The sequence below is a fragment of the Tachypleus tridentatus genome, chromosome 8, assembly GCF_004210375.1.
Source record: "Tachypleus tridentatus isolate NWPU-2018 chromosome 8, ASM421037v1, whole genome shotgun sequence".
Lineage (NCBI taxonomy): Eukaryota > Metazoa > Arthropoda > Merostomata > Xiphosura > Limulidae > Tachypleus > Tachypleus tridentatus.
In genome coordinates, this window is record NC_134832.1 from 125,063,393 (window position 1) to 125,089,731 (window position 26,339).

At 31.4% G+C, this 26,339-nt stretch overlaps 1 protein-coding gene across 2 annotated transcripts in view; it reads right to left on the reverse strand.

Annotated features, from left to right (window-relative positions):
- Positions 1 to 2,504: 2,504 nt before the first annotated feature.
- LOC143223423 (ketohexokinase-like) overlaps positions 2,505 to 26,339 on the reverse strand; it is a 28,872-nt gene continuing 5,037 nt past the window's right edge. For both annotated transcript variants that reach the window (XM_076451375.1, XM_076451376.1), the window contains exons 2-6: positions 21,595 to 21,711; positions 20,977 to 21,111; positions 11,130 to 11,202; positions 8,357 to 8,589; positions 2,505 to 2,830 (exon numbers count right to left, since the gene is read on the reverse strand). In XM_076451375.1, coding sequence (XP_076307490.1) covers positions 2,551 to 2,830; positions 8,357 to 8,589; positions 11,130 to 11,202; positions 20,977 to 21,111; positions 21,595 to 21,711 — 838 coding nt within the window. In that variant the 3' untranslated portion in view covers positions 2,505 to 2,550. The remainder of the gene's footprint in view (positions 2,831 to 8,356; positions 8,590 to 11,129; positions 11,203 to 20,976; positions 21,112 to 21,594; positions 21,712 to 26,339) is intronic.

Here is a 26,339-nt window from a genome sequence, read left to right on the forward strand (position 1 = left end):
TCCAGAAGCTGATATCTTATATTTTTAAACCGCTAGGTGAGTGTGTGTATGTGTTTACTTATAACAAAGCCATATTGGACTATCTGCGGAGCCCACCGAGGGGAATCGAACCCCTGATTTTAGGGTTGTAAATCTGGAGGCATACCGCTGTACTAGCGGGGGGCAACCCGCTAGGTGATTGCACAAACTTATTTTCATGTTGAACTAGTTTTGTAATTCGAATAGCCTATACTTTGGAACTTTGTTCGTGCTGGAACTATTTTGAAACTTTTCGATGACTTGTTAAGTCCGACTTAAGTGGATTTGTTTGACTTTGTGCGCATACAAATGCCTTATTTAGCTTTTCTTTCAAATTACAAATAAATCTGACCATTTAAAAATACAATAAAATGTCCTCAAAGTTAATACTCCTTTTTTATTTTGCTACATAAAGAAACAAAATTATCACTGCCAATCACTGTCATTATTTAAATAATTTTTTGGAGGAATGAACTGTCAAATAAGGGTTGAGGATTATACAACAAATTCACAGACGACCTGGAATGACGTTTTCCCAACTAACAATAAGCTGGTATTAATTCTTAAATTACCAACTTGTTTTGTACTGTTTACAAAACTCAGTTTAAAAAACTAATGGGATTTAAAGACAAATTTCAAAATATAATAAAATATATTTATATTTCAACGCTTGATTAGGTTTATACTACTCTAAGAGTAATATATAATATGCTCATATAAATATTTTAGTTTTTACATAAACTCTACTGGATGATGACATTCTGTTTAAGCTTATGTCTCTGATCATCCTTCCCAAAATGGTTTCGAAACTGATAGTACAAAACATGTACAACTTGTTTAAAGAGTGAGAGAGCAAAAAAAAAAAAAAAAAAAAAAAAATGCTTAAGCCTAAATTTTACACAATCAATACTTCGACTAGAGTTGGAAGGTAGAAACTATTGTCATAAAATTGTTCAATTACAAAGATAATTTAGAAAAAAACAAAGAAATGTGTTATCACAACATGAAATATTACTATAAAATGTATATTTTGGTATTTGTACATATTATTCTCATATTTTTATTTTAGCTTAGAAATTTATACTTGTTGAAATTTTTGTACCTAATGTTTATTTTTATGGTAAACTGTCTAGTATTTTATGCAACGAAAATTCGTCACTTATAGTTCAAATTTATAAACATAAAATAAATGTGAAAAATGAAATTCGTAATTTTCGGAGAATAACGTTATTTACTATCTATAGTTTCAGCATTATTGTTTCTTGTAGTTAAGCACATAGCTACGTACTGGGCTATAAGTGCTCTGTCCACCACAAATATCGAAACTCCATTTTTACCCTCGTACGCAGGCAAACTTTCCTCTGATTATCCGTGGGCTGGTCGTGCGTCGATGGTTAGCGTGCTGTACTGTGAATTTAAGGGTCAGTGTCGTAAAAAGGAGCTTTGCACTTTGGGAAATTCTATGGTTTATAAGAGTGATGGTCATGGAAGGTGCATGCTGGTCAACCAGCTACTTCTCCATCAAACAACCTGTCTTGTACGATGAAAACTAGGAAATGGTAATAGTATCAATACGTTTCAAGAATATCTCCTGTAAGTAAAGAAACATAGGATAGTAAAAACTAACTAAGGCTTTAACATCGTCCAAATTAAGGCAAATGCCTTGAAAGTTTCACTTTATCAATATGGTCATTGTCACAGAGAATTTAGAGGAGGAGCCATTGTATTTGGATTTTTGACTAGATTTTGTTGCTCTATTTGTATTAGGTCTGCTGAATGCCATTGATCAAGAGGACACATTCCCATCAAATGAACATAATCTCGGTTAACAAGGATCTCACCCAAGAGTGATCCTCCACTGTGGATCTGATGCAAGTGGACTCAATTGCTTACTATTGTGAAAGACTGGAGTAGAAAACAACAAGACTGAAAGAAGTGGACCCACAGAAAGATATCTGTCTTATTGATGCATTATTAAATAAGCTTTCAGAATTTGAAAAAAATACATCAAGTCTCTGCAAAACCAAGATGGTAACGTGACACTTACCATCTAATCCTTGAAGAGAATAGGAATTCAAATTCATAATTAGACTTACCTTTCTTTTCTTTTTTCTTGTCAGCTCAGAAAAAGATCTGCCAAAGAACAGCTGCTTTTCATCCATTAACTGGTATATATTTATGATGTTGCAAAACTATAAATACACAAGATTGTTTAAGTCAATTACTTTTTATGCCAAATTTATATATATTTTGACCTGAACATGCTTATCAAAAGAAAGTTTCTCACAAAGTGACACAGGTCAGCAGGGTGAAGCTGCTAACTGATTTATATCTTCCAAAGCTTTAGAAGTATAAGTAAAAAATGGCATTTATTTGTATATTATCTATGAGTATACAGATTATTTTAATTGATTTAGTGTGAATGTCATGTTTTTTTATTGTTTTTGTTTGTAGATTATGGGATGAAAATAACACCGTAATAACAATTCTTTATTTACATGTTTGGTGCACTGACCAACTTTGTAGAATACTTTATTTATGTTCAGAATCTTTGATCTTTTCATATACATTAGCAAGAGAACTATAACCTTCTAATCCACATTTTGCTCCTGCTAATTTGCAGCCCAGAATGACAGCTTCTTCAACCGACTGTCCATTTCTTAAGCCCATAATACAGGCAGCAACAAAGGTATCTCCTGCTCCTAGAGTATCTACCAACTTTGAAGGTGGATAAGCTGGTGAAAAGACAAGCTTTCCATCTCTATCATAAGCACAAGCTCCTAGGTCACCCCAAGGACATATGAGAATTGACCTTAAGTCAGGAAAACAAAAAATTATTTGATAATACTGACAAGCCTGATTTATAAACACTATTTAATTTCTATAATATTTCTACACTACTTTGTAATTTTGGTAAAAACTTTACAGTTAATACTAAATACTTTGATTAATGACAAAGTTTTCAATCACAGAAATACGTGAATTTGTGACCAATGTATATTCTTAATACTAATGATGTCTTAATAAATTATAATTACTCGCAGTTGATAGTTAGAAATTGAATAACCCTTAAGCCAATATCTGAAGTCCAATACTAAATGTACACATTTGAATATTTTAAATTTATAAACAGCTTTACATTTAAAAAAGTTATCATAAACATAATTCAATTTAATTTGATGGTTGAACACATTATCGACACAATGTTATTTATGTAACATCACTTTTACTTCAGTGATTTACAGAAATTTTAAACTACAACTACATTCCATAGCTTGTGCATATATAATTCTTAATGATATGCTCAGTGTTGGGCATGTTACTTGAAAAAAGTAATAACATTACTTTGGCCATTAGCTGCTAAAAATATTAGTCTTGTTTAAAAATGCAATAAGTACTCACTCGTTGTTATTTTTTAAATAGATACCTATATCCTGTATATAAAATCTGAATTGTGTGCACTGTATGTTACACATTTACAAAACTGAATTACAATCATTGAACTGAAGACAAAAAATATCCATTATACACTGAGAGGTTTTAGAATAGGATTTAAATGAGCTACTTTTATAATATGCAAAGTAAGAACAACCTATGAATTATACAACACAAATAACTAAAATAACTAATATGTAGCTTATCAATTTGTGTGAAATAATCAGTTTACTTCATGTACTAAATGTAGAAGCTTATATAAGATTTTCCTTCTCAGCATGTCTTTCCCATCTGATAAAAACCATGTCAACTGTGACACTTGATGTGATAGCTTTATTTAATGTAATGAAAACAGACTTTACAAGGGGTTTATCTAGAAAAGCACCAACTATTTGAGCATTTCTATGTCTATACATTTTGCACCCTCTGTTTGCAGACATCTGAAATAATCATTTTCATGTTCTATTGTGCTGTCTTGATTAAGCACTGTACTGTATTGTGCTACATGTTCTTCTACCTTTGAGATCATTTTGTTAAACTTGTTCTTTCTGATTTTCTGGAAGCCAGGATAGCTTGAAGAGAGGATGAAAACACACTGAAAGAAATGAATTGCAATCATTAACACTTCAACTAGGGGTTTACAGATTTGTAATGTTAATTGCTCATATTGCCAGATTTGGCTATACAAACATACAAGACTGGAATTAGTAGTTCCATAAAAGCTTTCTTTTCACACAGCAAGATGTCAAGTACTATAGCAATAGGTTTCATGATCTAGATGTATTCTGAACTATAAATGTTTTCAATTGGATTTAGCCACACAATGTCCAGTTGATGAAAATCTTGATGTAGGGCTTGGTCATTTGACTCACTTCTATATATTAACTTATCCACACAACTTAGAACATCAAACACTGAATTCCAAAAAGCTGGATAATGAACAACCAAGCATCCTTCTTCTGTCTATACTGTCATTATTTAAAGCTTTAGTTAAATCAGTAATAGCAAATAAAAATTTAATGTATGAGAAACACACCTTTGATGGTCTGGCAAAGTGCATATACATGAATGAGACAATAACAATAACTCATATTCAAAGGCTAATATATCAGAAAGAGAACAAAATTTTTACAGTGTCTTCATCTATCTCATCATCTATGACTACATCACCATGACAACCAGCAACACCACCATGCAGTTGGTCAGAAGATTGCAGAACAGTCTATAAAAGAAGTTATCACTTTGTAAGTTAAACTTAAAACATAAACACAAAAAATAATTTTGACATTTAATAATATGGTTGATTATCTAATCACAAAGGGCAATGTTATGGTCATTTTATTATTATTAAGAAAAAGAATCACAGGCATAACAGAGATAATTATATGAATGTGAGCTGTAATTTATATTTGTAAAAAAGATAGTATATATCTTATGTCTTCTTTTCTTTCATTATTTCATTCCAACACCCACATTTGCATAATACAAACTGTTTTGTTTACTTCTCACATACTTTTATTGGGATATTTTAAAACTTCTCTCCAATTGGTCAATGCATGTCTGATGTCACAAATGGGAGTAATTTCAAGAAGGCAGTGAGCTGACCATAGAAAATGTGGTAATGGCTCACCTGACTAAGAACTATTGCTTGGAATTGGACATATGTGATGATTTAAATATATATAGGTAAATTCACATTACTTTAAAATATACCACTAACCTAAAAGCCTTAAAGAAGTTGTTGCAGTTTTGACAATTTTGTCATGGATGCAGTATTCAATGTACTACATCTAGTACCTTTCCAGTAAAATTGTGGATATATCCTTTTATACAACAACAGGCAGAACTGTATCCTTACATTCCAGTATATTTTTGTTTACTTAGTACACAGAGGCCCCTAAATAAGCTCTGAAATAAAATTATTGTCCATCAGTTTCCAAGTGTGCATTTAGTAACAAAACAGGTTAATTCCAATATTTAAAAATTAACTATAGTAATACAATAACAGTCTAATAAAATATCAATGTTCCTAAGTCAGGTGAAAAAAAAACCCTCTAGCATTATATAGTTTAAAAAACATGAAAACATCAGCAACTAATAAAATTAAAGATCGTTTATTAATTAATTACCTGTTTCTGCAATCCAGCAGTCAGCATTCATTGTGACAGTCTTGACTACTGCTACTTGGGACTTGAGAATGCTAATTGTTTCTCCATAGGCATAATTCATTTGCCTCATTAATTTTCTTCAAGAAATAATCATTCTTGTTGGCTGTAGTAAGGTGATTAAATTTCTAAAGTATGTGAACTTGACAACTCTAAATTACAATAACTGAAACCACAAAGTTCAATATTAGGCCGTTCAGCTTTTGTTGAGACATTTATGAGCTTTTTGCAGACATGAAAAACTGTTGTTTTTTTTCTCTTGATAATCAACTGTGAGTTTTTTAGATATGTATTCATAACCTTCATTTGCTTTCACTGTTCATCTGTTTTGTGCCACACCTTGTTTAACTGCAGATTCAAATCCTTTAGCAACAAAGATGTTTTAGGATGTGTTTCATATATCTTAAGTTGCTGTCAGATTCACTGTTCGCATTGAATGTTTTCTTCAAAGTAAACATTCATACAATAAGTTGTCAGAAATACTTATTCCAGTAAACTCAAAGTATTTATTGAGATATGTCCTTATAACTTTTGAATTTAACTCAAACTGTTACCACTTCCACATGACGTAAGTGCTGCACATAACCCCCCACTCTGATTGCTTACAGATAATTGACAGAAATTAGACTAAAAAGGTAGCTTTGATTAGTGCAATGGCCCTCACTACAAGTGTACAAATTTGCAAATCAACTGAAACATGCTTTAACAGGATAAAACAAGTTCCCACAGAAATACATATGCACTACTTCATTCCTCAGTTGTTGTTTCAATATCGCTGCTATTTACAAAGTTAAAAGTTTATTTTTAATAGTTATTTTATATTTTAAGTATATTAGTAGACTATAATATTTAAAAAGTACCAAGTAAAAAATAACACACTGTTTTGACCAAACTTTTAATGATATTACTGGAAATATTTCTAAATTTAAACAGTACTGTTGTTACCTTGAATAATACTAGAAAAAAAAGTGAAGCTGCTCCTAATAACAAAGTTTACTTCCCAATAGTGGCTGCACTACATTTTACAAGTATCAGCTCTAAGTTTTGTTGGTTGAGTTTTCATAAAGTACAGAAAATAAAGGTAAAAGAATGCAGCATGTTTTAGTTCGCAAAAGTTAATAATTGAAAAATTATCAGATAAGGTATCACATGTAGATATGAATTATTAATTATGGTCATCTAGAGTAATACGATGTCAATGAAAGACCTAAATTGCATGTAGCCTACACTTAAAAAAATCTCTGTCTCCCATTTTGGAAATGAGTTTTAACTGTTCTTATAATTTAATGATGTATACTTATTTTCTACTTTCTTCAATGAAATAGTTAGTATTTTAATTTATAAATTTTTGATTGGATGATTTATATTTTACAATGGACAACTTCCCATGATGTAAAATATAAATTATGTATTTTAAATGTTCCAAAGAGATTAAAAAGATAGTAAGTAACCTTATGTGTTCCTCACTTTTTCTTAACAAAAATAATATTAAATATTGCCTCATAATATACATCCATAAGACAAGCATGTTTATAAATAATCTTTTTAAAATGTTGAATGTTTAGAAACTTTAACTTTCATAAACAAGGCTTTTTTATGTTTGTTTGTTTCTTTTCAGTTTGTTTTGAATTTTGCGCAAAGCTACATGAGGGCTATCTGTATTAGGTGTACCTAATTTAGCAGTGTAAGACCAGTGAAAAGGCAGCTAGTCATCACCACCCACTGCCAACTCTTAGGCTACTCTTTTGTCAATGAGTAGTGGAATTGACCATCACATTATAATGCTCCCAAGGCTGAAAGAGCAAGCATGTTTGGTGTGACAAGAATTCGAACCCACGATCCTCAGATTACGAGTCAAGTGCCTTAATCACCTGGCTATACTGAGCCACTTTTTTATGAAAAATTGTTTATACTCTTTTTTTGTTTTTCATATTGGTTAGAATATGAAAAGAAATTCTGTAGTTAAACATTTTACATTGATTAATTTGTTGTGATTAAAGCAAATATATCACAACTAAAAATTAATTGAGTTCCTATGATTAACTGTCATAAAATGTTTAATTTTATGTCACATGATAAACTTATGTTTAAGTTCCATCTTTATCTGTGCCACAAATCGAGGCACAGAAAAGTAAAGGTAAATTTATAAAAGAACTAGTTTACAACATACATACTCACCCTGGATGAGCCATCTTTTATAATTCCTGAACTAGTTTACAACATACATACTCACCCTGGATGAGCCATCTTTTATAATTCCTGAACTAGTTCACGACATACATACTCACCCTGGATGAGCCATCTGTGATAATTCCTGAACTAGTTTACGACATACATACTCACCCTGGATGAGCCATCTGTGATAATTCCTGAACTAGTTTACGACATACATACTCACCCTGGATGAGCCATCTGTGATAATTCCTGAACTAGTTTACGACATACATACTCACCCTGGATGAGCCATCTGTGATAATTCCTGAACTAGTTTACGACATACATACTCACCCTGGATGAGCCATCTGTGATAATTCCTGAACTAGTTTACGACATACATACTCACCCTGGATGAGCCATCTGTGATAATTCCTGAACTAGTTTTTACTCACCCGCCACATACATACTCACCCTGGATGAGCCATCTGTGATAATTCCTGAACTAGTTTACGACATACATACTCACCCTGGATGAGCTATCTGTGATAATTCCTGAACTAGTTTATGACATACATACTCACCCTGGATGAGCCATCTGTGATAATTCCTGAACTGCAGTTTCCATTTTTTCAATGCCAAAGAGTTTAACAAAATCTTTCTCAATAAAAACAAGATCTGCTTTATCAAGCAGTTCTCTTAATGATGTTCTAGCTTTTTCTAATTCAACAGACACAATAATTATGTCAGCTGGATGATTTTCATTCCAGTTTTGAATGTGCTGAATCATTTTACAGATTTCTCCTACATTTCTTCCCTAAAAAAAGATAAGAAAAACTAGTAACCAGTACATCACACAAAAACTCTGATGAAAAAAATGCAAATGAATTTACCATTTAAATAACCAATTAAATACTACAGAAATTTACAAAAAAATATTTTGTTGTAAAAGTTGAGCAAAGGGAAAAAAAAGATAGAGAAATGAAATATTTTACAAGGTTAGCACACAAAGATATTTCATGTTTTTATAATCTCATTTTACTGAGATTATATATAAGAAATTTAATAAGTTTTATGTTATTAACTACAAAAACTGGACTAAAACAACACCATATAAGGATTGTGTCCAAGTTACACCAATCATTACAAAAATTTTGCCTTCTACCGAGAATTAGGATTATGGTAAGTATTTTTTATTTAATTTTAAGTATCTAATAATGAAAAATAACTAGAAAGGCAGTTGTATGAAGGAGGTTTTTTAACAAAATGTTTTCCATTACATTAATAAAAAAGTTTGCCATGTAGAATTTTAAAGAAAAACAACAAAGTACTAATTTACAAACAGACTAGTCCCAGGTTTTATTGCTTGTGTTCAGTAGAATTCAAACACAAATTTTATTTGTTTTTGTAGATAACTGAGGCAGTTACATTTTTTATTTTTAGGATTAAAATGAATTTCAAACAGGTACATATCTCTGAAATAATGAAAGCCTTTCCTTGTTGAATTAGAACTCATGCTGTCAACAAAACATGTGATTAAAAACTTTCTGAATGTTCTTTAAGCATTGCAAACTATGAATCATTCACCCATAATTCTCCACTCTCCCACAATGTAACTTATTGTGCAAGTATAAGGGGTCCTACAAAAGCTCTGCTTTCCTACTATAATTTAGAGTTAATTGAAAGTTGGAATAATGAAATTTCTGTTGTATTCAAGCAGGAGAGGAGTTCAGATGCAAGTAATATATGTTTCAAATTTATTTTAATTTTAAAAATAAAAATATAGAAATTATCTCATTAAGTTATCTACAATAATATAAAATCTGTTCCTTAAGTTGAATTTCTTCATCTCAGACACCCATAGATTTGTGAACAGGAATGTTATGTGATAGAGAAATATATAAGTTGCCCTAGAACAAGTGCAGAGAATACAAGACCATGCAAAAGTTCAGACTGGATTAATCAATAACAGATTGTAGTTAACCATTAAATCTTGTTTTTTATTGTTTGTTTTAAAATCAAAATTACTCACAATCCCAGACACCTTGCAAATGGTTAACTATAGTTAACTGATTACAACTCACAAGAGATGAATTTCACGGAGCTTGAAAAATTACCAATAATGGGAAAGAAAGAGAAAGTCTCAAAACACAAGTCATTACATGGAGAGCACAAAACTAACGACTGGAAAGGAAAAAACAAATGAACCATCACTCTCTCCCAACTAACCTAATCAAACACTAAACTAGAGAAAGTAGAGTAGAAGGTGACTAGGAAGTGTATGAATATAGGGCTAATTTTGGAAAAAAACTGTAGCCTCAATATCGGGAGACAGTGAGAAAAATACAAGAATCAAATACATATATTGTCTTGCATGACACAAGTATCCTCAGGCATCATGAAAATATACTCAGTATTCAAAAGCATACCGGAGAGAAAAAAAAATGAGACCAGCACAAATGTCACACTTAACAAGGAAAGGTTTCTGTATTTCAGAGATAAGCCTACCTTATTTGAATTGGTTTAATAGAAAAAAAATTATATTTTTCAGATAAATATTTGTAGCATTTGAGTCTTTCACTTGAAGAACAATTACAAATTTTATAAAAAAAAACCTTTATACATCATTTATTACTGTGGCTAGATATGACTTGCATGAAATGACTAAAAAACAGTAATCATTACAAAATCTAACATCCTGAAAAAAGTTTATCATACCTAAAACCATTTATAAGAAATACTTTATTTTATAATCACTAAATTACAACTTTTCTTCATTGCACAGTGAAAGTGATAGATATTAACACTTTTGAATAATAATTGAAAATGCAATGTAGCATATATGACATTACTTGCACGTAGGAATGCTTGGGCTCTAAATTCTGGAAAACAACTTTAGATAGCTACATAGTTTAAGTAACGTGTAAAACTGCTTCATAAATGCAGTCAAAGAGTGCATCAGTAATTTATTAAAAAGTTACTTAATCAACTGATTCACTCATTATAGTCTTTGTTAACTCGGACATGCAAATACAATATGTATATTAATTTTTAAAAAATCTTCATCTCAAAATAGTGGTTAATAATCATTTCTTGGAAAGTCTGATCACAAAGATATTATGAAAACATTTTACTATGTGAAAATGACTTGATAATGCATTTTATTAAAAATATATGCATGTTAAAATATTTACTTATCATCATTTAATTTCTAAGATTTTTTATCATTCTGGAAGATATTGAACAAAGGTATTTCAGGATATTTGCCACTTGTACCATATCTTCATATAAATTGTTTTCTAAATGATAAATATATATATATATATACTGTGGTGGTAAAAATTAAAAGTAATTTACCTGAAAATGGATCCAGTTATATTCCTTTAAGTTTATTTTTTTAAATTCTTCACAATTCAATTCAGGTAGATTGCTAAGAAGACCAGACAAATGGTGGTTGTTACAAAAATAAGCCCAAAAATGATAACATTGAAAGTGCTTGGGATTACAAAAAAAAATAATTTACATAAGAATGTAAAACAAACTTCTATAGCAACACAAACTTATGGATCAGATTTTATTTTGTTACACTCTCACACTGCTGTTTCAGGACAATCCAAAAACAAATGCAAACAACAATGAAGGTAAGCCAAACCACATACACGTGTAACTAAAAAACAAAACTGACTTAAAAACTGAAAACCTTAACCATATGCATTTTTAGCTATAACTATCACATAATAACAGTAGAGTGTACTTAAAAACATTTTTCTGTTCTTCTTAATGTGTGTATTTTTTAAAAATTATTTTAATTAATTAGTGGTGGATTTCACATAACCAAAAATAAAGTTAACATATAAGAAATATACAGAAAGATGATACAAGCCTAGATAAAAATTATTCACTTATACAGTTAATGAAATACCATAGCAAATGGTATCATACTTTGTATTTATGGTAAAGGTACTAAGGTTATATGTTGCTTGACCTAATTTTGAAATACTGAACATAAGGAAAATAGTTAGTTAGTAGCACACTACCATCCATCATTCAGATTTAAAGACTGACTGCCACTTTTATAATACATCCACAACTTAAAATGCATGAGCTCTACCATAAGAAGTAATTCAATAAAAACGTAAACTAATTCCCACAAAACTTTTGATGATAAAAGTTCAACTATATGTATTTTTGAGAAGGGGGAGCAGAACAACTAGAGGTTATTTTTAACATTTTAGAGTTTTAGGATATGATAATTTTTTTTATATATTTATAGATTATGTTCATTAAATAATACTTAAAACATTAATGAATGATATTCAACTGAAAATAACATGTTTGAATCTTTAATATTCATTGGATGGCAACATTTTAAATTATTGTTGAACTGTGTTTGTCCTTCTCATAATACTAAGAGTGCTATTAATCAAATTCCTAAATTTGTAAAACAACTGATACAAATAACCCACAAAATAGTGGCTTATAATATAAACTCATTCCAAAAATGCTTTACTGATAATATGAAGAAAAAGCAAGGAAGGTAATTGGATCTTAATTTCTAACCAATTGATTTAATATTGTGATATTTGTTATTATGACACTTTCAAAATATTAACATTTTTGTTATCTGAAAATGTATTTCCAATACTAATTTCTCTGCATTCAGTAGCTATTCCTTGCAAATCTGTCTTTGAAACTATGTCTATGTCATTAGCCTTGAGTTATCTCCCATGTGACATGAGCTGCATTAATGTACAATGAAATGTGACAATAGCCTTCTACCAATAGAAGGGTGACACATGCTTAACACAGTAGATCCCTTTAGGCACTTGTACTCAAAATTAACCTCACTTTTATCCTCAGCACTGCCTTGAATGGATGTTTTTTTTTTTAAGTTTAAACATAATTTTGTAAAATTTGCACTGACTTTTTACAGTTACCCATGTCAATACCGATGCCAATATTTGAAATGGGGCTGGATAAAAACATGTGCAACCATATCAAGTTTCAATTTAGGCAAAGGAACTGGACAAGAAAGGGAGGATGTAAAGAATTAGACTGGTACAAAGTAGAAAAAAACAGAACCATAGCCAAAAAGTAAAAGACAGCCAATGAAATTACCCAATAGACTGCAAGAATAAAAACCAACAATCTTTGGTCAAACAACTAGGTAAAGAAAGCAAAAAGGTGGGCAATAATAAGATGGAATGGCTTGGAGGTACAGAGTGACCAGTAAGGAAATTTATGTCATTTTCATTGAGAGAAAGGCAATGCAAATGATATAATACAATGGCTATACAGACAGAGAAACATAACTAGCCAGCAAGAGACAGAAAACATCCCACGTGTAAAGATGAAGGGTCTAGTTTCTTTCGATTTTTATGCAGAGATACTCGAGGACTATCTGCACTAGCTGTCCCTAATTTAGCAGTGTAAAAGTAGAGGGAAGCCAGCTAGTCATCACCACCCATGGCTGAAAGGACAAGCACGTTTGGTGTGCCAAGGATTCGGACCCACGATCCTCAGATTACGAGTTGAGTGCCTTAAACACTTGGCCATGCAGGGCCAAGATGAAAGGACAACATTCCAGAGTGAAAAATAAATTTATGAGGTTGAAGTAATGGTGACTGAAATGAAGATAAGAAAACCAAGATTTAGAGATGCGACCAACTGTACCCAACAAAAACTGTTGCAACTTAACACCAACACACATGGGAAAAAACAGAGAGGAAGTTACTAATATAGAAAGGGATGAGACCAATTGTAACTGAGGGTGTCCACAGCCAGAGCTGCTGTGTGAAATATCAGTGATCATAAGAGGGAGAATTTAGTCTTGAGAGGACTGGCAAAGACATCAATTATTGGCATCCAAGATTGTGTAAAGGCAGCACAAATCTCATGAAATTAATTATGTTAAACTAGGAAAAAAAAGACATTTGATAAAGACAGTACCAAGGATAAAAAAGAACTTGATTACAGTACAAGTCCTTACAGGGTATCTACTATGCAAAGAGAATATCACCTTCCTACCATTGAAGGGCTATTGTCATATAATGAGTATTACATCAGGCAATAGAGCATTTTGCATTATAATATATGTCTTAAATGAGAGATAAATCAAGGCTAATTGCATACATAAAATCTCATTTTCAGATGTTCTATCAATAAAGCAGGCCTATGATTGTTTTACTATTTTAAAATTTTAAATCTTCTTCTTCTGAATCTAAAAATCCTATCAATTTTTCTCTATCAACACAAATTTTTCACAAAACATCATAAAGCAATACATAAAAGACCACAATATGTAGTTTTGCAACTAAAACACAGATTTCACAAAAAAAACAGGATGAATGAAGATTTACATTCATTTGACATCAGTGTTCTTCTCTTTTCTTCAGTTTGTTAACAAACATAATAATAAAAAACATTCACTATAATGAATGAAATAACTTGATCTAAAGAAGTTTTTCTTCCCAATTTGTAAAAATTACTTAAGTGATAAAAAAAATTAATATTTTTAAAACCTGCACAAACAAATTATAGAAATTTGTTATTGAAACCAAAACAATCTTTATGAAGTTTAAATACACAGGCCTGTGTAATTAATTTGTTCAGAGAGGTAAGTCCGTTGTTTCAGACTTGTTAATTATTGTATGTGTAACTAAAAAGTAAAGTGAAGCCAAGCTAAAGTGATTGACTTAACTTGAACGTTCTTTCAGACCTTGCTCATGTAATTCAAAAATAAATTTGCCTTTGGTCTCACTGAATTTATCAAAAATACTTTAATTAATAACAAAACATGATTTGATTATTTTAAAGAACTTGATTCTAGTATTAATGTTTATATTTATCAGTTATAACTATACAGTAAAAACTAGAGGATAAAAAGGAAGTACTGCAACAGAACTGTTAAAATAACATTATTACTAATTTTCAAATCATGTTCTTATTCAGAAACTGAAAACTTACACATTTAATTAGTTATTTGCTGAATATAAGCTGTAGTCATAACCAAACAATTCATAAAATCAGCCTTACAAAATAATCAGACTTTTCAATTTTATGTACAACATACAAAATAGTCTGCTAGGAATTCACCTAAGGTCCATCATATTTGCTTGAAACAATTATAACTGAAACTTTTTTCTTTTAACAGCAGTAATTTAAAATTTAAAACTTTTAACAACACACATTTAAAAAGCAGTAATTGTTATTTCTTTTCTTAGTTTCTTTTTAATTTAAATCAGCAATTTTATAAAAACCAAAAATATAATATTGCAATATATTTCAACTGAAAACTGGCATGATTATATATTGTAAAATTATTAGGTAAAAAAGGCAAATTTAAAATAAGAGTTCTTAATAGTATCAAACAAACACGGAATGTAAAGACATGCTATAAAATACTACAGCTCTTTTAACATATTACAAATCAGACAAGTAACAACATGTATTTTAAATTAAGAAGACTGTTAAAAAATAAGTCTAGAAAATAACAATAAATCACAATACTTAAACTTCAGTAAAATGTATTTTCCATACAACAGGATGAATATAATTTTAAATTTTTTTCAATAAAATATTCAAATATACTAGAATATCCCAAAGGAAATAATTATATTATTATTGACAAGCCCAGTGTAATAACTCCACTGTATACCAAGCAAATCTGAAAGTAATTTAAATTAATTATATCATCTCAATCTTCAATTACTAAAAACAGAGAAAAATTACAAAATGAGCTAAGCTTTTTCATAATTAAAGATTTTAAAGTTCTAGTTATCTTAAAATTATTAGAGCTAGCATAACAATGTTTAAAGCATTTCAAAATTGTTCAAAATACAAATTAGCTAAACAAGCATTATTTTAGCTGTAATTATTTCTGAACACTAAGGTGTTAACTGTACCTGCTAACAGCCTTTCATAAACTCGCGTATTAAGTTTCTTTCTTCTGTAATTGTAATGTGTAACTTAAAGAGTAACAAGAATACATATATTATTTTTCCAAAACTAGAATGCATATCCTTTACGAAAAACATCTAAACTTTAACGTAATAGCAAAACACCACAAGCAGAACTCAATCTCACTTTTTAAGATGTGCAGAATATTAGAATGAGAATTTAGTTTAAAAATTAATTTCAGATTATAGCATGTAAAACTACCAATAAATAAAGAGCTACAACAAAATTTGTATTTGCATGACTAGAACCAACATTTTAGTTATTCTTTATTAAAATATAATGTTGATTTACACTAAAAACCTATTCTAAAAAATCACATTTACAGATTTAAGTTATATCAATATGAACTTTTTATTGAAATTAGACTTGCTTTAAAAGTTATAGATTACATGAAACACAACAGATAACTATTACCATCGTTACACATCTTGCAGTGTTACTATACATCACATATTACTTTTAAACATAGGCTTAAAATCAGACAAGCACAAAACAATATTTTCTGTCAAGGTTATGGTCATAGAACATATTAACTTTATGATTTACATTAAGGCATGAATAGTCTTCACTTTATCATACACATAATAAAGCATAATGTAAACTGTCAAAAGTACTGTTGAAATTAACAGGCCAAAGACAACCCAATATAATTAAAGCAGCAAACATTTGTGGGAGAAATGCAACATGACCAAATATGCAACCCAACTTGGTCAAGTTTGACATCAGCAAAATTATAAAAAACACAGAAAAATTGAGAACTGTCTACGTCAGGGGTGGACAACTCCATGGCCACTAGCCACATGTAACCAGTGAATAGCAGAATTGTGGCCAGTTCGAGTTTAGGAATTTTCCATCATTTATTTTTTATCGCAAATTTGGTAATCAGTAACTTCACTGTCTCACGTCATTGCTAATGTTGCCCACTCCAACACTGCCACAGACTCCACCCATTTTGTAAGGTCAGTCTGGTTTAGATGCTTGTTATTGAGTGTGCGTTGTTTTGCATGCATTTGCACACATTTTTGTTGTGCAACTTCCAAGTGTTTAATACATTTTGTTTTTAATCCCATAATATGAATAAGTGGATAATTGAAAAACAAAAGAATCCTGATGATGGTGAACACTCAGAAAATAAAGACAACTTAATTGATTCTGGCATTACTGTTGAAAATAGAATGGTGCATGATTGTAAAAACATGAAACAAGAATTTAATGAATGTTGGGAGTTGAAATTTACAGTAATTGAAGTAAATAATAAACCTGTTTGTATTTTGTGTAACAAAGTTTTTATGAATAATAAAGTACATAACCTCAAGCAACACTAACAATTTTTACAACAAATTTGATGTAAATTTTCCAGTCGATAGCAATATTTGTATGAATGAAATTAGCCACCTGAAAGCACAATTTCATGAACAAAAGGGAGGCATGAAAAGATTTTTATTATTGATAGAACTAGTTAAGTTAGCTAGATATAAAGTAGCTTGAATGCTAGCTCAAAAAAAAGAAATCATTTTCTGATGCTGAATAAGTAAAAGGAAAGTTGTGGTCATTGAAACTCTGTTGGAGAATTACGATTCAAAAATAAAAGACATTCTTCAAAAGGTAAATAATTTGCAATTAAGCTGAAGAACAATTGTCCACAGAATGCTAGAGTTAGAAAAGAACATGAAAAATCAGTTGCTTGAACAATTAAAAGATTGTTTGAAATTTTCTTTAGCATTAGATGAGTCAACAGATGTTAGTGACACTGCACAGTTCATGTTTTGGGTTTGTTATGTAACTTCAGAGATTCAAGTGAGGGGAGAAATGCTTGGCCTTTGTGGATTACGAGATCAAACATGTGGAAAGAAACATCTTTGAAAAATTCAATCTGGATTTTAAAAACTGGTTTCTGTCACAACATGTGGCGCTCCTGCCACAACTGGACGAAATTAGGATTTGTTTCTCTCTCGAAGCAGCATTTAATTAAAAATAATGTGAAGTCCACGCTGTCATCTTTCCATTGCATTTTGCATCAGGAAAACTTATGTGCTCAGATGTCTAAAAGTGATGAATTAAAAATTTGATGTACATTGTTGTAAAAATTGTGAATTATATTAGAAGTGGAAGCTCTCTCACCTATTGACAGTTTGTTGAGTCTTTGAAGAAAATCAGTGACTGTACTTTTGATGATCTTACTGGTTTTACAAATGTAAGATGGTTAAGTAAAGGAAAAGTCTTAGAATGATTTACTTCCTTATTTCCTCAAATAAAAGAGTATCTTGTTGAAAAAGGTAAGATTGAAACTTTGTCATGGCAGTGTGATTTGCACTTCCTTTGCAACATGATTGCTCACTTGTATAATTTGAATATGAAGCTTCAGGGAAGATGTAAAATAATTGGCAAGCAGTCACAGTCTATTCATGAATTTCTATTAAAGCTAAACCTCCTTGTGGAACAATTATAAAAGAATGATTTGACACAATTTGCAAAGTCGAATAGGTTTTCTAGAAAATAATAACAACTACGATTTCTCTGATACTAAAGATAATCTCTAAGTAAACTGGATTAAAAACCTAAGTCAAAATTTAAATCAGGTTTCTCCAAATTTAAAATTCTGAAATTGATATTTGAATTTTTGCATGATCCCTTTCAATTTGACTTAGGAAATTTCAGTAAGGTTGTTACATCTTTTTTGTCTTTGGATAAGTGTGGATTTGAAGATGAGATGCTTACCCTGCAAAGTGTAGAACATATAAAAAGTAAACAAAAATGTTCTACCAGAGAGATGTGGCTCATATTCTAATAAATGAAAGTCTTCCAAATTTAAAGCTAGCAATTTCAAAATTATTTTCCATGTTTGGATCCACATGGGTGTGTGAGTCAACATTTTCGACACTAGATTTTCTCAAGTATCGATACAGATCTCAGCTTACTGACATAAATTTAGAGGCAAAGCTAAGATGTTCACTGAGTATATACTTTAAGCCAAATTTTACGATACTCGTTCATAAAAATCCTCATTAATTTTCACACTGAAGGTTAGTTGAAATGCAATTATTTTGATTAAACTAACATCTTTCAAATTTGTTTTGAATAGTGTGACCAATGTTGTTTTCATTAGTCACAGTTGTGGCCACTATGAAAAATAAACTGCCCACCCCTGGTCTGTGCCACTGTTTATGACCTGCAAGAAGATATCTTTGTACCAAATCCCATGTAAGTTGGTTGATACCCACAAAAACCCCAAACTGTGCTTTCCTCATTGAAAAATTGAGCAAAAGATAAAAACTGCAGAACCGTTTATATCTGTATTTGGAACTACCAAGAGTATCTTTGTACCAAATTTAATGTAAGTTTATCAAAACAAGACTAAATAATTGCCTAATCCCTAATATTAAAGGTTCATATAACCTTTTGACACCCCTCCCCATATGTCACATTTTTGTGAATATGTATATGGGAATTATGAAAAAGTAACTTTGCACAAAATCTTATTAAATTGGCTGAAATATAGTAGAGTAATTGTTTAAAATTATGCTTTTTGTGGTATCTTGAGCCACCTATAATTACTTAAAATGGGAAAGTACAATATTTTTATTTCTATCTTTGTACTAAATCCCATGTAAATTGGTCAAAATGCAGCCAATTGATCAAAACCCCAAAATTATGTTCTTTTGTGAGCTCTGACCTCCCTTAACAGATTCAAAATGAGTAAATTCAACGTCTTTAGTTTGTAAATGTGTAGGGCACATGAAAATTTATATTTGTGCCAAATTTCATCTTGATTACTGTAAATACAACTGCACAGAAATTCAAAATTTACATATTTTCAGCTGTTTGCCCTTTGATCCAAAAATTCCTAACAAAGGCCTGAACTAAAAAAAATCAGAAAAAGGTGTTTTGGTGTATAACCCTAAGTTTCAAGCCAATCCACCAAAAAATGAAAGAGTAGAGGTTGACTGAAAAAATGTTTGGAAAAACAAAGAATAGAAAAATGGTCTGTCTCTCTGCAAAGACATAAAAAAAGATCATATTCAAAGAACACTGGATACACAACACACACACTTTCATAATGTCAAGATTATTATATTATCCATTTAATTTCCTTCTGTTTTATCAGATTTTTTAAAAATATATTTAGGAAAATCACAGAAGCCACTGGAATGTTTGTGAACACAATTTGGTTTTTTTGGTTACATATGAAACTTAAAATCAATAGAAACACAAACACACACACACACAAGTGTATTACATATGAACACGAATGTGCATAACATTCAAAGGGATGCATAAAAATGTGTGCTTATAATTCAATGTATTGGACCAGAACATTTTCAACATTTTCCAAATGAGCACCACTCTTTATAAAGCATTGTTGCACTTAAATAACATTTGTTATAATAAATAAATGCACATACACACACACACATATATAACATGCAATATACAAAATAAATAGAAGTATCACCTATAAAAAACTGATACACCTACAATTTGCATTCATGGAGTATAATAATCTTATACAAACAGCAACAGATACTCAACAAATAAGCAAGTGCATGCAATTCTTCAGTTTTATCAAAATAAAATAATTGATATCCATATTTATTCATGTTTTTGTTGGAGATCTATTCGGTATATCATATTAATTAATTATTTGAGATATTTGGAGAGCTGGATCTAAGGTATACATTTTGATAATATTTGGTAGCATATAAATTTAAAGACTAATACATTTCAGTGTTCAATTCAGTTGTAATTGTAAGAAAAAATTGAATTACTTATTAAATAACTAAAAAACACTTCAAAAGTATTGCACTAATTAAGCATACAACAAGAGGTTTACCTAGAGTTCATTTAGTTATATCAGAAAACCCACTACTATGTGTAACCAACTGTAGAACTGTTCTATGACCTTGTTGGTCACAAGTGATACTTCTGTGAAAGTTATATCAAAATTATAAATAAAAAGAATAGTCTCATCAAAACTATGTTAGAAATTCTGTCCTACATTTCATAACTAAGATAGAGCAGTGAACTACAGTTTAATGCACAAGTCTCAATAAGAAATGGTTTACAGGTATACAAACTGAATTGTAATTTTTCTTTTCAAACTGGAAGACAAAAATGGATCACTTATTATGTTACTGGTAGTTGAAAGAACTAGCTATTAAATGTGTTATTTTTACAATGTCCTGTGGTCTAAAAAGATAAAAAAAGAATTTTGGGTAACAAAAGTCATTAAGATTAACTAACTAACTTATTTGAGTGCAATATGGTACGTGATCCATTCTGGGCATTAATCAACACGTATGACGTCGGGCACTCTTTTTCTTCATAGTAAACACAGTTCTTGATCTCTATGTGGTTGTCAATAAAACATTTCTTGAGAAATCTGTACAAAAGACAATGTCAGATAAAACATCTTGCAGTCAATTATGAAAATTATAATAGAGAAGTACACAACATTAACCTTCAAACTAATTTCCTTGCATTTTCATTGCTCTTGTACATATTTGAAGCAGAAATTCACACACAGTTATGTCTGAAAAGAACTATGTGATGGTGTTTTAGAGAGTGATCTTTCTTACTGTGATACAACTTGAATACCATCAAGTACATAAAAATTGGTTATGACTGTTTCAGTTAGATAATATTATACATTTATGTAAACAAACTATTTTATAAACTTACATCTTTTTCTGTTAAAGATTAACAAGTTCAGTTCCTACACCTCAATGAAAACACTGCACAATAATATGAATGTTAATAGAAGGTTGATCAAACAAAAGACAACAAAATGTTAGTACATTAATTCTTTTTTTTAATAAAGTAAAAATGCAGAAAAAGCACATTATTTTTCTCTATAGCAACTTACAATCCACCATAATCTGTACTCATTGTTCCTAAATATTCACAGGAAACTCCAAGCTGCTTGAGAACTGTGCAGTTGTTGGCTGCATTTCCACCTTGCTGCCAACGATGAGCTAAGCATCTGGAATTAAAAAAGGAAAAAACAATATTGTATAAATAGACAAATACTTCAAGCATGTGTACAAATATATGAAGTGGAAAACTATTATTTACACAATGATATTATTTTATCCATACTTTAGAAGTATAAAGTGATAGAACTGTAATAAAGAAACTAGAAATAACATTTTACTAAACTGATAATGTATTTCCAGTAATACTTATCTCCACTGACACTTATAGGTATTATTTGACAGGATCATGCATGCCTTACTCAACCAAAGGAACAGAACTCATCTAGTCTGGAATCATGAACATTCATCCTCTATCCACAACTGAATGGGCAAGAAACTTTCTACTTGTTCCCAGAATTATGAGAAGGATATGGAACAACTGTGCTCAACTAAGAATCCAGGATGTGACCACTCCTCATTCAAAATTACAAGGGTATAATGGACCTTCTTCCCTGAACAATATTCTTAACAGATATTGATCAAAAAAAAGGGCCATGCAGAACCCAACTGGGTAGCTAAGTGTAAAATATGAACTGATATTACAAGTAGACTAGTGCTGCTACCACTGACATTTGGGGAAAAACACCCAGGGATCCAGGCAGGTGGCCTCCAAACTTTGCCCTCTTCTCCAAGAATGGAGGAATTAAACACTCTGGAGTAAAAGCCTCTGTTCACCACCCCAGTGAATGGAATCCAGATGTGGTGAGGGTTCCCTAGTAGAATCTGGAGGGTAATCCATATTAGGGAGTCCTATAAAGCAGTACTCTGGAAAGAGTGCAATAGGTAAACCAAGTTCCTTATATTTTTAAAAGCAAACAAACCCCAATTTATTCAATCCAATGATTGGCATGGATGGGCAGGTTCCCCTTTAGTCTCAGTTATGATAGTCCATGAGTGGTGGTCCAGTAGAGTATGGTAATACCATCTGGTGAGCTCCTAGTTAATCTTATGGAATGTCTCATTTCTTCAGAGTCAGTCATAACCAGTAGTAACTATATTGAAACAGTGGTTGCTAGTGTAGGATTGGTTTAATAAAAGCAATTCTGCACTAGTCTGGGCAAAACTCACCACAAAGTGATATCCTGTGAAAACAAGGCAAGATACTTAAATTTAAAAATAATTATATTCACTCCTGTGGATAATCTAGCAGAAATAGTTAAGGTAGCTACAGGAAGTATGCAAAACTCCTCAAATATAAGGACTTCCATAACAAGCAAATAATGTGAGATAAAGATATTGATGAGATCCACATACCAGTTCACATAATGACCTCCAGCAAGTAATTCAACTGAGCTGCAAAGGTTGGTTGGTTGATTTAGTGTTTTATGACTAGGTTATCTGCACCAAACATCCAGCAAAAAGTTAAAATTAAAGTAAATTTTGTAAAATTCATAAAAGGAAATTAAGGTAGAACAAAACAAGGTTAAAAAAAAACAAATAGCATTAAAACCAATGTTTACATATAGTCTACAACATTAAGAGAAAAACTACAGTAATACAAGTTGTAAAGGACTTTCTGTAGCATAATTATAATCATCATAACTTGCCAGGATGAGTAACAGGTAAGTACAAAAACCAGTCACTCACCTGAAGTTGGCCTTTACAGTCCTGGTTCCATGTTATTTGACATTATGGCTATTTTCAAAAAGTAAAGCAATAAAAGTTTTAAAAGACTTGTAGCAAAATTTTAATAATAACTCACCAGGATGACTAATGGGTAGTTCAAACAGCAGCATTAGTCACCTAAAGTTTGCTTTTCCAGTTCTAATTTTGAGTTATTTCATGTTACAGTCATTTTCTAATTTCAAATCAAATTGGATGGAGTGTGATTCTTAAAAGGGAATCACAGTAAAAAAGATTAAATTAAAAATTTATATGGCATTTAAAAGATTTATGGCCTTTAAAAAACTAAAAACATTTCCAAGGTGGATAGTGTCACCATTACCAATAACACCATCTAACGTTATGGACAAACCTTGGGACAGAACATGTTTAAAATGGTACATCAACAGAAAGCATCAACTATCAATCCCCAAAAATGAGGTACTGGAGCCAAATTGCCAGTAGTTGGGTGATCCAATGAGAGGCTAACCCACCAACTAGAATTGCAAAATGGGAGGTAATCCAGACAGATTCTCCTTACAGAATAGATGTTGCATGACAAGGTTCAGATGAGTTGCTTCTCATTTTGCAATTCTAATTGGTAGGTAGACATCACACATGGAACACAGCAAGCTAGAGGAGCAATAAGGCTAGTCCCAAGAAAGGAGACTCAAATTTCAAAAATGAGAAGCCCTAGACCACATGCTTCCTTGATAAGAAACATAAGACACCACCATTGTAAAGCCTGACAATTTATACCCCAAGAAGTCCAAACCATGAGACCTTGCTAGTTGAAGAGAAAGAATGGTGAAAACATTGCATAAGGAATATTCATCATCCATGCAGAGACTCTGGAATTCCTGTCTGTTGGTAAACATACAACATCCTTGAAGCAAGGCATTTCCAAAAAGAATAGAACTGTGTATGAGGTGGCAATAGGGGAACCTAAATTGTAGTAGTGACCTGATTTTAACCCCTTGAAATAAAAGAATAATTCTGACTAGGAAACCAGGAAGTAGATGTGTACAATCCCTGGTGCAAAACTAATAAAAGGATTGCTTATGTTCTCATCCCAATGGCATGAAGGATAGAAGTGATGACCACATTCCCAGAGAAGAAAGAACCATCTGTGCAGTGGGAGAAGGAGACATAAGTAAAAGTGTGGCATCCTATTCTATTGCATTGAGCAGGATGGGAGACAGCTGAACCCACATGAGAGATGAGATGAAAAATAAAAAATATCCAAAATAAAAGTCTGCCTGGATTGTATCTGAAAGTAGAATCAGGATGTGATGGTCTCACAATTGGTAAGATGTTGCCAACAGTAACCAGTCATCGATCGAATAATGTGTGCAAAGTATGATGGAATGAAGAGGATGAGAAAACTTGTATGATACAGCAGAACCCATGTTAAGCCCATGCAAGACTGAAATACCAATACTAATGTGACTCTACCATTAAGGCAAAGTGCAAAAAGGAGAAGACTACAATCAAACTAGAGACCTACAGTTCCAAGAAAAATATAAACACAGATTGAGAAATTATTAATTTGTGAACCTTGGAAAATCTAGGTATTGATACAGACAAGGAAGATTAATGACTGGACAAGATTATCCTGTTATCATGTGCACAACAACTAACAGGAATAAAAACTCTTAAGAACTAGCCCAACTCTCTCACTACCCACAGACCAAACAGACTCAGATAACCTTGAACTCAGTTCCAAATTCTGATGAACTATGGGAGATGGAAAACTTACAGGTTAGATGGATAATAGTGAAGAAAATGGGAACTGAACAATCTATCATGACCCAAAGACCAGCAGAACTTCTAGACTGATGGTTAAAATTACCATACTTCCTGAAATTTTTGAGACTGAGTCTCCACTGCTCTAGAAGGTATACAATAATCACAGATACTGCTGGCAATCCAACTAAGCAATGGAAATCTTGAATATAAACTGAATCTATTTTAAGTATGAATTTAATGAAGAGCTGATATCAGGGATCAGTACTTATGAACAGGTGCAGAACTATAACCTCCTTGTAGGAGCCAATTAAATTTGAGACTCCATCAACAAATAGGAAGAATGTAGAAGCCAAAAACTGTGCATGCTAACAATGGATTCAGCTCATTCTCAATGAACTGGTGGTCCTGAAAGTCTTCTAACAAAGTGAAGCAAAAAGAAACAAAATGTTGAAGTCGTATTATAAATCAATAGATTTACTCTATCCTATCAGGGAACATAGATCTATATAGGAAAACTACAACCTTCATTTCAGAATCCAAAAATTTCAGAAGCAGGTACTATTTGAGAGTTAGAAAAATGCCTCCATTTGGTGGTGGAAGACAAAATCACAAAGTTCACACAATATAAAGAATAAGGTCTAACTATCCCTTCATACAAGTAAAATGAAACCTTCCAGGATGAGCTACAAGTTCCACATATGAAGATAAAAACAACAAAATATTCATTTCCAGACCTTTCAGCCACCAGTTAACTTGCAGGCTCAAAGAAACTAGGAGAAAGCCCAAAGCATCACAAACTCAAAAAACCAACAAAAGAAAATATGTCAAAGGCTACTTATCCCAAAGTGGCCTCCTTTTCATTTTTCATAGGTCCGTTGATTACATGTAAAAGATGTCTTGTTAGAGTAAAACGGCTTTGAACCATCTGCTGCATCCATCCAAGAGACTCATACCCAGGACTCCAGTACTGTAAGTCCATAAACTTACCACTGACAACATGGGGACTTAAATTCCAAGAGACTAAAGACCAATGAAAAAGCAAATCTAAAGTTTCTCTAAAATATCAAGAATTGCAGCCTCAGAGCTCCTTGAAGGACTACCACAGATCTAAATATATGTCTCAATCTTATCACAAATAAGATCACTGAGAATTTCAATCTTTTTTTACTAAACCACAAAGTACAAACACAATATACTAATACAATGACAAGTGTTTATGAATTGGTTGTATTAGCAGCAGAATGGTAAAAAAACCTTTAATGTTTCTTTCACTAACCCAGAATAA